Consider the following 12,050-nt stretch of genomic DNA (forward strand, 5'->3'; position numbering starts at 1 on the left):
TGGCAGAGTATTAGGAGTTTTATGACAAAAGCCAAGAATCCACTTTTATTTCCAAACTGGATATTTCTACCTTTCTGGTCTCTCACAAGTTACTTAACCTTTTTTATTTCATTTCCACATCTTTAAAATGTGATCATAATCATTACGGATTGCAAAGGTCCTGACATTGTAGTGATATAAGAAGAGTGCTTTAAAGATTAAAGGCCCTGCAGATAATGATTAGTGTCATTTTCACTGGTGACCTCCATTTAGTTATCTTGCCTGAGAAGTAATTCAAAAATCCCAAGGAGCAATTAGCTTATTAGAGAAAAAAACCAACATTTTCAAGATGCAACACACAGTTGTGAAGGACTATTTATAAACATGACAAACCTCTTTATTAAGCAGCACTATGAACAGTAGTATTTATCACTTATTCTATATTTCTATGGGTTGGCTAAATATATACTTTTGATATACTGTAAATGAATTTATAAAATATTTCAAACAGTATATGTGTGTTCTTGTGTTGGGAAAGCAAGAAAAACATAAATCCCCTACAATTAAAACTGAGCACTTCTAGAGTTCAGTATGACCCAATTTTTCTCCTGATAAATCTACACAAATCGTATGTACACATTAAGTTTTGACATACACATACTTGAAATTTGGGATCCTTTTCTTGTATTTTCCATACATAAAGGGCTGCAAGCAGGTAAATCACCGTATAAAGGAATGTCAGTCTGACAGTTAGAGTGGTATAAATAAGCATCAAGAAAAATGCTTTATTATGTTAATTGAAGACATTTTATGGTAGTCACTAGAGATATGTGCTCTGATTTTGGAGTAAAAAAGGTAACTTTAGTAACTGCTGTTCTAGAGCATTAACCAATTTTGAAGAGTATGTCATATTTGCAACAAAATTCTCACAACTAAATTTTCTGGACAGATTTTTATTTTTTCTAAGTTGTAATGGACCTGCACAGAAACATTTATTAGCTGAGAGTTTGTAACTACTCTTGTACCTGTTTTGACATTGCTAAAACAGAACAAACGAATTGTGATATTCTCTAGACTTGATTCTGCCACAAGATACATATGCAAACTTGCAAACTGACTGATGGAAGGCAGGGGAGAGCTCTTCAAAGTACTTGAAATAGCCTGTGAATTATCTGCTCATGCAGAAAAGAGAGGCTTGAAACCAGAGCTGCACAAGGCATTAAATTATGGGCTCCCTGTGACACTGCTCCTCCCTGAGCCTGCAAATGGGCAGGTCCTTTGTGCTTCCCCTTGCATTGCCTCAGATTGTACTGGCTTCTGCATGGTTTGAAATAAGGAAACACATCTACTTGTGATCCTGCCTTCACTTCCTTTCTTCTCTACTGCCTGCTTTTTCTTATTCCTGCTCTATGCCCTTTGCTGGCATCCCAGGAGGAGACTGCTCTGAAAAAGTTCACAGTGGGTAAAAGTGGTGGTAAAGAGAGATGCAGCAGAAATGGAATCCCTCTTTCAAAGCTAAAACATCTGTGTTTTGTACTACTGGCAGAATGCAGATACATTAATAATGACTGCTGATTAAACTTAATTAATCCACAAGATTAACTCCATGGCAGCCTTCCACTCCCCTCTGTGTTTGCCTTTGGTTTTGCAAGCAAATGCACATACAGTCAATTCAGAGACAGACAAAAAGAAAGCTCCAATCCTTTGCTCCACTCCTGAAATGCATCTAAAATAAATCCTATATATGCATATATATATATACAGTTATATACATACAGGTATATACATACATATATGCATGTGTTTAAAACATACACAGATGTATGAGTGTAATGGAAACCATCAGTCCCATCTAGATGGTGACACTCAGAAACAGTGACAATTACACTGCTGTTTGTAGTAACCATGGACTTCACTCACTTTTGACTTTCTTCCTCCTTCCCTCCTTTCCTTCCTCTTCAGAGATACATTTTAGGCTTGCCATACTTTTCACTGAGTTTACTACCTATCTTTCTAATGAGTTCAGCAAAAAACAAACCAAGACTTGAAGCTACTTTTCAAAGCTGTATATATAAAACAAAATCCTGTGTGAAATCACAAAAATGTACATATGGGATTGTCTACATTTTTACTCCATGTTTCAGATACTTTACTGAGATCAGGTCCTACTATGTTCACTTTTATATTTGTTCTATCCCTGTAACAGTGAGAGAATAAAAAAAAAAAACCCAACCCTATTCCTCTAAAACCATCCAGACAAGGCTTTTGCGCCATTGATACATTCCTGATGTTTGATTTACACACAGCACACATGCACTACATTACACACATCTCAGAAGTGATCCTGTCATTACACATTGGCAGCTGATAATTTAACTCTGGCAAAGCAAATCTTGAATACCCAAAGTAAATCTAATACATTACTTGGAGGGTAAGAAATACATGACAGCTGGGTTGAGCATCCTTTAAATGTAGGCATGTGATTTTAAGTTAGAGCATGTATGCATATAATGCATACATACATATATACATACATACACACATATATGTATATATATGTGCGTGTGTGTGTCTTCCATATATGCACCATAGTTTCCAAGACAGCTACAAATTTCCACATGCATTAAACTATCTAAAAACATAGAACTAGGCAGTCTAATAAGTGGAATTTTCTTAAATTATATTTTAACAATAAACAGCAAGAGTAATACTGCAAAGTACTGCTCTATTATCATGTATATCTACAATAAAATTCTAGGAACAGTTGTCTCCCAAAACATTCCCCAGTAAAAGTAAATTTAAAAAAAAGGTAACACCCAGTGTCCTATATTTGTATATTCATTGTCAGTTCAAAATGCAAAAAAAAAAAAAGAAAAGTAAACAAAAGAGAAAAAAGACATCCCCACTCAGAGTTGCATATTTACATTCTTCAAACTGTAGCGGTGAAAAATAATTCTATTAAGTGCAGGACATTCCTAGTGTTGCAGTAGTGACATTTTTAATAATTTCTTCATGAAAACATTTTTCTTTGTCTTACTAGTGATGCATTCCATGACTACGTGAAAATTCTATTATCCCCTTCACTTGCAGCCAGTGGTTGAGTCTGGATTGAAAAGCTCCTTGTATAATGGAGGAAACAGTGTGTTCACTATGTCTGGATGAGATTGCTTAAATACCTGCAGTTTCTCTCCGTGCAAGTTGCAAAGTGCAGTAATTGTTGGTATCTTGGCTATTAACTGTAAGACATTGAAACAAAGAAAGAAAACAAGAAGAAGGTGGAAGCATATTTTGTATAAATTACACTTTCCAAAATGAACTATGTTAGCTTCTTGCTGAGTAACTGAAAGCGATAGTCTAAGCTCCACCAAAACCCTCTCACAGGACTAGACACTGGTCTTACTGTAAGAGCCTAGAAACAACTGCCCCCAAAGTTTTAGCCAAGGGCCAAAAATGCACCTAAGGAACATGATAAGGAACAGCCTCAATGAGCACATTTTTAAGGCCGTCACATTCTTTATAGGGTGCGAATTAAAATTATTGGTATATTGAACAAAAAATTGAGTAAGAGGCACCAGGGACAAGAGTCAGACAAGCATCTACATGTGGCAAGAACACAGTGCATTTCTTTTAGCTTACATTAAGGTGGCAAGACATACAGAAATGGCTGCAGAAAGAGAAGAGTCATGCTTGAGGACTGCTTGGTATTTTGTTTAGAGAACTTACCTTTGTCAATGTCTCCTCATCAAGGTGGTTCTTCTGAATAACATGTTGAAGTGCAAAGTAAATCTTTTCCTGAAGCTTCTGGACCTTCCTTGGCTCTATCAACCAGGCTCGATCTGAGAAAAAGGAAAACAAAAGTTAAAGAATGCACAGATGTGGGGCATGCTCATGGGGCACACAGGGTACTGTGCTGGCGAGTATCCACAGGAATTGTAAATCTCACAAGGAAGGACTGCCTCATAATTAAAGACATGGTTTCAGAGGCAAATTGTCTTAACCCATTAAAGGATCACCTGAACTCTTAATTACCACATACAAAACATACAGGAGCACAGTGTTGGCTCTATTTGTTTAAAACAGGATGCTAGGCATAAAGATGGGAATAGAAATGAAACATGGCTCAACATTTTATTATTCTCTGTTGGTACAATCAGTGTTCTAATTTCATATTGGCTAGGTGATAAACATGTCCCGTTATCTCAGTGTCTTAATACATAAATAATAAACTTACTGATCAAAACAGTTCTTTGAAAATAAGATAATTATTCAAACATTTATATATCTCATTATTTACTAGGTTAATATTTCGAGAAAAATATTCTAAATAAAAATAAAAGGCTTTCTTAATGAGAATTTTTTCAAGAATTCAAAAAAATTGCAAAGTGCAAGTTTCTTATTATTTAAAAATTTTCTCTTCTTAAATAACACAAAATACAAGATAATCTGGAAGAATAGCATCTGCACAGTTGTTTTAAAACCTATATGGCTTCTACTGGACTCAAATCCCACTTGCAGGATGTTGTCCTTACAATCTGTATTTTCACAAGTCATAGGTTCTGGAGAAAAAACACACAGAAAGAGAAACACCAGACCCCGAGACAATCCAAACCCATTAATGCAGTGTGCTTGTAGCACCACTGAACCTTCTGTTTTCCCACACTGCAAACTATGTTTTTCTCTCTCAATCCAGACCAATTCTTGGTTATAGATTTTAGCTTTCATACGGGAAGTAGCAAAACTTCTTTTATCACAGGCATAAAAAATTGAAAAATTCAGGAAAAACCCCTTTCACTTTTTTTTTCACGCTTTCCCCATCACTAAAATAAGTCACACAAATGAATTAAGTTAACCAATGAACACACATGCCACACAGGCTGGAACTGAGCAACATTTCGTCACAGGAGTAGAGCAATTCTGCCATTTGCCTGACTGTCTCTGGGGAGGGGTGTATGAAAAGAGTTGGTTGTCAAGTACTGTGAAAAGGGAAAAAAACCAAAATTCAGCTACTTAACAGATGATCAGGAAAAGAAAAGAGTGTTTTGTAAACGTTAGAGAACTGTGTTCCCTGAAGGTAAGCCAAGGAATCCTGTGCCATCAGGAGCCATAGAAATAGAATTAGCTGAGAACACATGCACTTTCTACACAATAAGCACACAGTAATGTTCAGAAGTTAGGTGCCAAACTTTATGCTATTGCAAAACCTGGTCTTTAAATAGTGTTAAATTAATGCCTGTTGTGGCAGACTGGAGCTAGAAATATTTACCATAGAGACCAGTCCCTAAAGGTTTAACTTTCTTCACAAGAATAAGGTTAAAAATAGACTGAGGTGGTTGAAGGACAGGTTCATCACTCACCTGTCATGAAGCATGCTGTATATTACAAAAGAGTTCTTAAATTTATGACAAGAGCTAGGTAAACATTTTTAACGGATGCTAAGTTTGTCTCCCAGAATGTGGTTTCTACCACCTGAACACCATCTGTAAATTTGGCTGGAATTTCAGAGGTAACTAGCTATATTCACAGATGTGCAAGAAAAAGTCAACAGATCAGTGACCACCTTTAAAGGACATAAGAAGCAGTGATTCAATAGTGTACTTTTCCTCTTGGGTTTTGAACTTGTTCATCTTCAAAACGTATGCTGTCCACTAGGCTAGAGAACAGTGTAGGGAGAAAGATGAGAGGCAGCTCAGAAACAGACAAGATCTGCTTTTGCCAAAAGGAAGATGGGAAGAAGGAAAATGCCAAGTCAGAGTCTCAGGAGGGAGACTGGCACAAGGGAGCAGCCATGCTCCTGTCTTACCCCATGCCTCTTCTGTGTGTTTGAAGGTGGAGGTGCCTCTGCAGCCTTTACTGCATTTGTACAGCATTTCAGCTTTTGAAATCACAAATCAAGCGAGAAAATCATCTGCAAGCAGTGTGGTTATGTTCATCATGAAATGGAAAATCCAGATTTGTGGTCTGAATTAGATGGATAAGACACTGGCCTTTGCAACCTTTGCAAAACTACTGATGGATGTTACTCATGGATGCCCTTCTCAGGTGCCCTTACTCTCAGTGGACTGCTCTGGTTTCTGTAAGGGGCCTAAACACTGAGATGAAGGCTGCAAGAATCACCTTTCAGGTGGTGACTTCTGCAGAAAAGAAACCTGAGTATGAGTACTTCCTATAGGGAACCTTTGTACATTTGTATCAGTCGATGAAAGGACTGGAGCAGGGACTTCTGTGAAGCAGTGCTTTATTTTTAAATTTTAAAATTTGTTCCCTCCATGAAACTCTTTATTGGAGGAACCAGAACATCAAGTGTGGAAGGAAATATTTCTTTCTCTATTGTTTACTGTTATTGGTTTTGTAAGAAAACAAATGGCACATTTCAGTATCAGTTCATTCTGGACTGTTTTCTCTGTCTTCCCACCCTCAAATGCAGCAGCCCAGCTGAAATGGGAGTTATTTAGGCAATTGAGGTTTACAGATTTTTATGGAAGAAAGATTGCTTTCACTCATGCACATGTTCCTGCAGCCCATAATTTCCTTCTTGCTGTGTCTTAGGACTAGTTACACATGCTCAGACACTACAGTCTGCATGCACCAAACACTTTTGGTCCTTTTAATTTTTTTTTTTTTAGCTAAAGCAATAGGAGGCATTGCATGTATCCTCTGGCTTGCAAACTAAAGGGACATATGCAGAACTGCAGAAATTAATCAGAATTTTGATTCCACCTGATTTTTCCTGCAGCTAGCAACCTTTGCCACCCACCCATCTTTGATCTTTTCAGACTGAGAGAGGTATGACGGGCAGAGACCCATCGGGACATTGCTGTCCCAGAGAAAGTCAGGACATCTGGGGGTGTTGTGCAGAGGCAGCTCTCATGCCTGCACGCAGCTGGGACACTTTTGGGGTGGAACTCATCAGTATTTGGAGGGTTGTAGGTGCAATATTTTGGCATAACCCCACAAAGAGTCACTGGCTCAACTATTTCACCTCTGAGCAGACAGTGGCAAGAACTGCTCCAAGTGAAAAAAAAGGAGTAGAGTCCTTTCAGTAGGTGTTGTTAATGGTGAGAATGAATGTGTTGACACCATCTGTGATAGTCTAATTCTGACTAACATAATCTCAAACACAGATGTGCAAACGCACAAGGTGACCTAGAAGAAGTCTTCAGCAGAAAAAGTTTGAAAAATCATGGTGTGTGTTTTTTGTAAGGCACTTTAAGAGGTTAGCCTTAGATGAAAATGTGTGTCTATATTCCCTGAGGCATATTTAAAAATGCCACACTAAACTGTATACTAGATCTTGTATAGAGCTTGTATGCTAGATCCTCCTTCTGAGTCAACTTAAATCACAGACAGACTTCCTCTGTGGCCAGCCAGCCACTATTCCCTTAAATGCATACATGCCTATGTAGATTTATAATATATGAATACATGAAAAAGAGCATGCTGCACTTCTGATCACTACCTCTCACCTGGAACTAAATTCAGACAGGACTGATCACCAATTTTTATTGTTTGCATTCTCATTCCCAAGAAAAAAGCCCGTCATAGTTATGGACTATATAACCTACTCAGGGTGGTGATTTTTTTGCTGCCTGAAAAAGCTAAGAGAAATATGCACCTCTTGAGTAACATGCTTTTTTTAATGTGGCCTGGAGGAAGGTCAGGCTGGATTTCTTGTCTGCACAATCCTGCTCCATGTTTGTTACACTTAGGATCTACCTCCACTGAATGTAATTCCTGATAGTATATTTGCATAATTCAGGCATTCTTCCACTGCTTAATACATTGCTTAACATTATTTGATGCAGCTTAAGCAGCTAGTTAAGTATGTAGAAATAGAGGTGGATAAAGAGGGAAAAAAAAATCAGTGTTTGGAATGAAAAATTACCTGGCGATATCAGAACAGCAGATGAAAACAAGGCAATCTCCTCCTCGGTCAGCTGTAAGGAACATAAATTCTTTGCAAAGTCAAATGCTTCATTTACCAGATCATCAGAACCTGCAGACCAAAGAGAACAAAACCAATGCTAGAAATCAGATCTTCAACCTGTAGGGATTGTTTTGGTGTCAGAAAAAGTTGTTCCTGTATTTCTGTACTGGTAAAGCAAGTGCTTTTTATTAACTACTGAAATTCCACTGAACCTGAAAATGGCACTAAAAGGTACACTGAAGTAAAAAAAAAAATACCAAGAATTAGGATCAAGTACAAAAATTGCACAGAAATCTTAGAAGACAGTACTCTTTTCCCTTGCTCTGAGACAAGAATTGGTATTTCTAAACAGGTATTAAACCTAAGGAGGATGAAAGACCAGCCTTAAATAACATTCATATATAATTTCACTAATTAACAGTAAAACTGTTTATGAAAATTTTCAAAAGCATCATAAAGATAAAAATAAATCAACCAATACACATTCATAAATGCTTTAAACTTGTAAAGAAGTAGTACGTTTAATGACACACACTGAGAAAAAAATATATATGATAAATACATACATTTGAAGGCAGTATCTCTCTTTGAGTTGGGTCCTATATCAATTTCTGCTAGTATCAGTCTGATGGATGCACAAAACCCAAGCATTTCACTATTAACATTTCAGGTAGCACTAAATATCATGTTGAGAAAACAAGTAATTTTTTCAGTACATGAATCTTAATGAGCTGACTTAAAAGTTTTAGGCAAAACTATTTTCAGCAAGTTGTACCAGTTTATTATTTTAGTCTCCTCATTGCTGGGGCTAAAATTGCCTTCTGCAGGACACAATTAGTGGGAGGGATTTGATACATCAAGCATAACTGAACAGTAAAGATAAACAGCTTGGCTCCTGCCATAAACTCATGGCTCATCAAGATTTCAGAAGGCAAGAAATCTCTTTGGAAAAAAACCCTTGCTGTTCTCTTTTATTAGAGAAAAATACCTATCAATGCTAGCAGCTAATGGAGTCACCTTTTTTTTTTCTTTTTGTGTTCCAACCTAAGCATTTGGAGACTTGGGGATTCAACATTTACTGGAGATTTCCACTGTGGATCACAATTCTCATAAAGACAAATTTCTTGCTATGTGGCTCATTGAAATTGGTTGGAAAAAAAGAAGAGAAACATACCCAAAGCTTTAAACATTTGCATCCCTCCATACTTTCCTTCAAACAGAACAGTATTGTTAAGTGGGTTGAAGGCACGGCACATTCTCACCAAAACCACTTCCAAGCAGCCTGGCAGACAGAAGAAAGAGCAAAGGTACCAGGTATTATTGCCTAACATCAGAGCACAGGAAATCTCAAGAAGATATTTACTAAGTCGTTAAAAGCACCAGAAGGGACAGACATCTAGATTATACATATTTCTGTCTGCTTTGAGTATAGAAAGGGTTTTTTTCTGCTCCAGTCTAACCACCTTTTCTATAGGTTCTAAAGGTTATCACCTTTTGCAGAAAATTAGCAGCCTGGTCTGAATCTGAATCTAGATCTTGGGCAAATAATTTCAGTTTGAAATACTTTATCCTGAAAAAGAGGCATTTATTGAAACTGCTTTTTAATAATTAAGCTTTTTTTTTTTAATAACAAAAAGCGGCTTCGTTCAAGGCATATAAAAATCCCAGCTTATTTTGGCTGGAGAGGAGCATCAGAAAGCATTTTTAGTAAGAATGTACAAGTTAAAGTGCTGCTAAGAGCACCACTAAAATAGGTTTTACTTCTTGTTTGTTTTTTTTTTTCTTTTTTACCAGCTGTTGAATAGAGAGAAACACTTCTTTTTTCACTCCTTATTTCCTAACTGCAAAAATTTGCCGTTGGAAAAGTGGAAGGAAGAATTTTAAGATCCCTTAAATAAATCCAGATTTCCTGTAAGACGAACCCTGAATCTGAGGATTCTTCTGCAGACATGCTTTTGAGAGAAAAGTCCTCATTTTCTAACTCCTAGGCAGCATTAACAGCAGAAGAGAAAATAAAACTGGACATATTTTTATATGCTACAGCTTAACAATGTTTTCCAGCAGCATAGTGAAATAAATCTTTTCCTGAAGGTGCAGTTGTGTTGTTAGCTTTCCCAATCAAATGAAATTTCCTGGTGGTGCACTGGTATCTGCAGAATTTTCAAAATTAGGATGAGATTTAAAAAAAATAGTTTTGTGTTATAACTCCCTTTTTCTAGGAGGTTGCCTGTGTGTTCCCTGTGTCTCTGTATCACTTCCCTTTGCAGCTGTGCCCCATCATCGGAGCCCAGTCCCACACCAAGACACATGGTGCTCATAAAGCCAAGGCTGTGGGTTTGATTCACCTGTGGGCCACTTAAGAGCTGGACTTGATGATCCTTGTTGGGTCCCTTCCCCCTTAGAATAGTCTGTGATTCTGGTTTTGCCACTGATGTTAGCTCTCTTGGTTGGAGTATGGTGTTAATAACGCCAGGGTTGTGGGTTTGATCTCTGTTCGGGCTAGTCACTGAAAATCTGGCCTCAATGATCGCTGTGGGTCCCTTACAACCCAGAATAGTCTGTGATTTCTGTGTATGGAGTGCTGAATCACACAGGCTTTCAGCCTTAGTGAAGAGATCTCTCTTCAAACAGAAGCACTTCTTAAGTTTTAACAAGCTGCCTCACACAGCATCCTAGCTTTTACACATGGAGAGAGCCAGAAACTGATATGACAGGGTGAATGTAGTTAATTACCAGTCATGGTTCTTGTGGCTCACTTAGTCATGCCATTTTGTCCTCCTGGGCTTGGCAGTGCTGCTGCACAGTCACGATAAATCTTGTCAGGATTCTTTTGGAGGACAGAAATTACTGAGTCCCTTGATATGAAAGGAAAGCCTTTTCCCCCTTGCCCTAACGCACACACATGCAAGCCTGGCATGCAGAGAGAGCATGGCTGGAGCACACCGATGTAATCTGCCCTCATTTTTTCTGAAACCAACTGGCACCAGCAGGAATTTTCCCTCCTGTGCACTGGCTGTAGAGTATTTCTGTAGTCTCATTAAAAAGATTAAAGATGACCACAGAGGCAGACCCCAGTGAGCTTGCCTTCGTTTCATTAATGACAAGTGGGGATTTTACAGGGTGGCAGATGACTGATTCGACCAGCTCAATTTTCAGGCTCCTTCCACCACATGTCATGTTGGAAACTGCAGTTTTTGCAATGGTTGTGTGTGTGTGTGTACTTAATAACCACTGTAGAGGGAAGGGTATCAGAAGGTAGTAGAAAGGCAGAAAAATACAGCAAGGTTAATGTACTTAATGCAACAGACAGGAATTAGGGCTCCTTCAAAATTAAAATGATTTGCAGGAAAAGACAGGAGAGCACATTTCTAGACTGCTGGGTGCTAAACTAGTCTGAAGCCTCTGGTGTTTACCCACCTGACTTAAGAAGGAGAATTTGGTCATTCTGGCAGAGCTCCATGAAGCCTGTTATGCGCTTTGCAAACTCCACCACATACTGGATAGCATGGGTGATCTGAATGGCACACTGCTGCCACAGAGCTTCTCTTGTCTTCCAGGAAAACACACATGGAAAAGCAAAGCGGTCAGCAAGCAGGTACATCAGTGCATTAAGTTCTTCAGGCAGCCTTGCAGACAGCAGCACTCCCCAGACTCCACCCCACACCCAGGCAGAGCTAGCAGCATCTCTTTTTCTCCAGGTACCCAACATTCCTCATTAGAAGGCTGTTTTCACAAGCCCATTGTGCCACTCATCTGAACTCTGGCACTGCCTCTTCAAAGGACCAGAATACAGTGCCCAGTGTCAAGATGTGGTTCTAATGTTGGCTTTTGTTTGGCAGGACAGACTAATAGTGGCACAAAAAATTTACACATTAAACAGCACTCTTAGGCAAGAAGTGGTGCAATGCTATTGATTTATTCAACAGAATATTTTTCCTAGTTTGAAACTTAAAATATATAATTGAAGTGTCTGAACACAAATTACATAAAAATTTGAACTTCCTGATAATATCTAAGTTTTAACCTTACAAACAGCCCAATATGCTGGAAAGCTGCTGCTTCTTTTTATGTGGTGTCACTGCTTTGCTTTCAGTAACCAGTTCCCCAAAGAGAGTGAAAAGTGTATTTTGACCTGTACGAAACTCTT

The 12,050-nt window shown here is 38.2% G+C and overlaps 1 protein-coding gene across 1 annotated transcript in view; it reads right to left on the minus strand.

Annotated features, from left to right (window-relative positions):
- Window positions 1–3,059: 3,059 nt before the first annotated feature.
- Window positions 3,060–12,050, minus strand: part of RORB (RAR related orphan receptor B) — a gene marked incomplete at both ends in the record, with an annotated part of 127,788 nt that continues 118,797 nt past the window's right edge. Inside the window, 5 exons of the mRNA XM_084224723.1 lie at window positions 3,060–3,215; window positions 3,703–3,815; window positions 7,862–7,972; window positions 9,078–9,185; window positions 11,321–11,453. Coding sequence (XP_084080849.1) covers window positions 3,060–3,215; window positions 3,703–3,815; window positions 7,862–7,972; window positions 9,078–9,185; window positions 11,321–11,453 — 621 coding nt within the window. The remainder of the gene's footprint in view (window positions 3,216–3,702; window positions 3,816–7,861; window positions 7,973–9,077; window positions 9,186–11,320; window positions 11,454–12,050) is intronic.

Source organism: Fringilla coelebs, assembly GCF_963513975.1.
Source record: "Fringilla coelebs genome assembly, chromosome: Z".
NCBI lineage: Eukaryota > Metazoa > Chordata > Aves > Passeriformes > Fringillidae > Fringilla > Fringilla coelebs.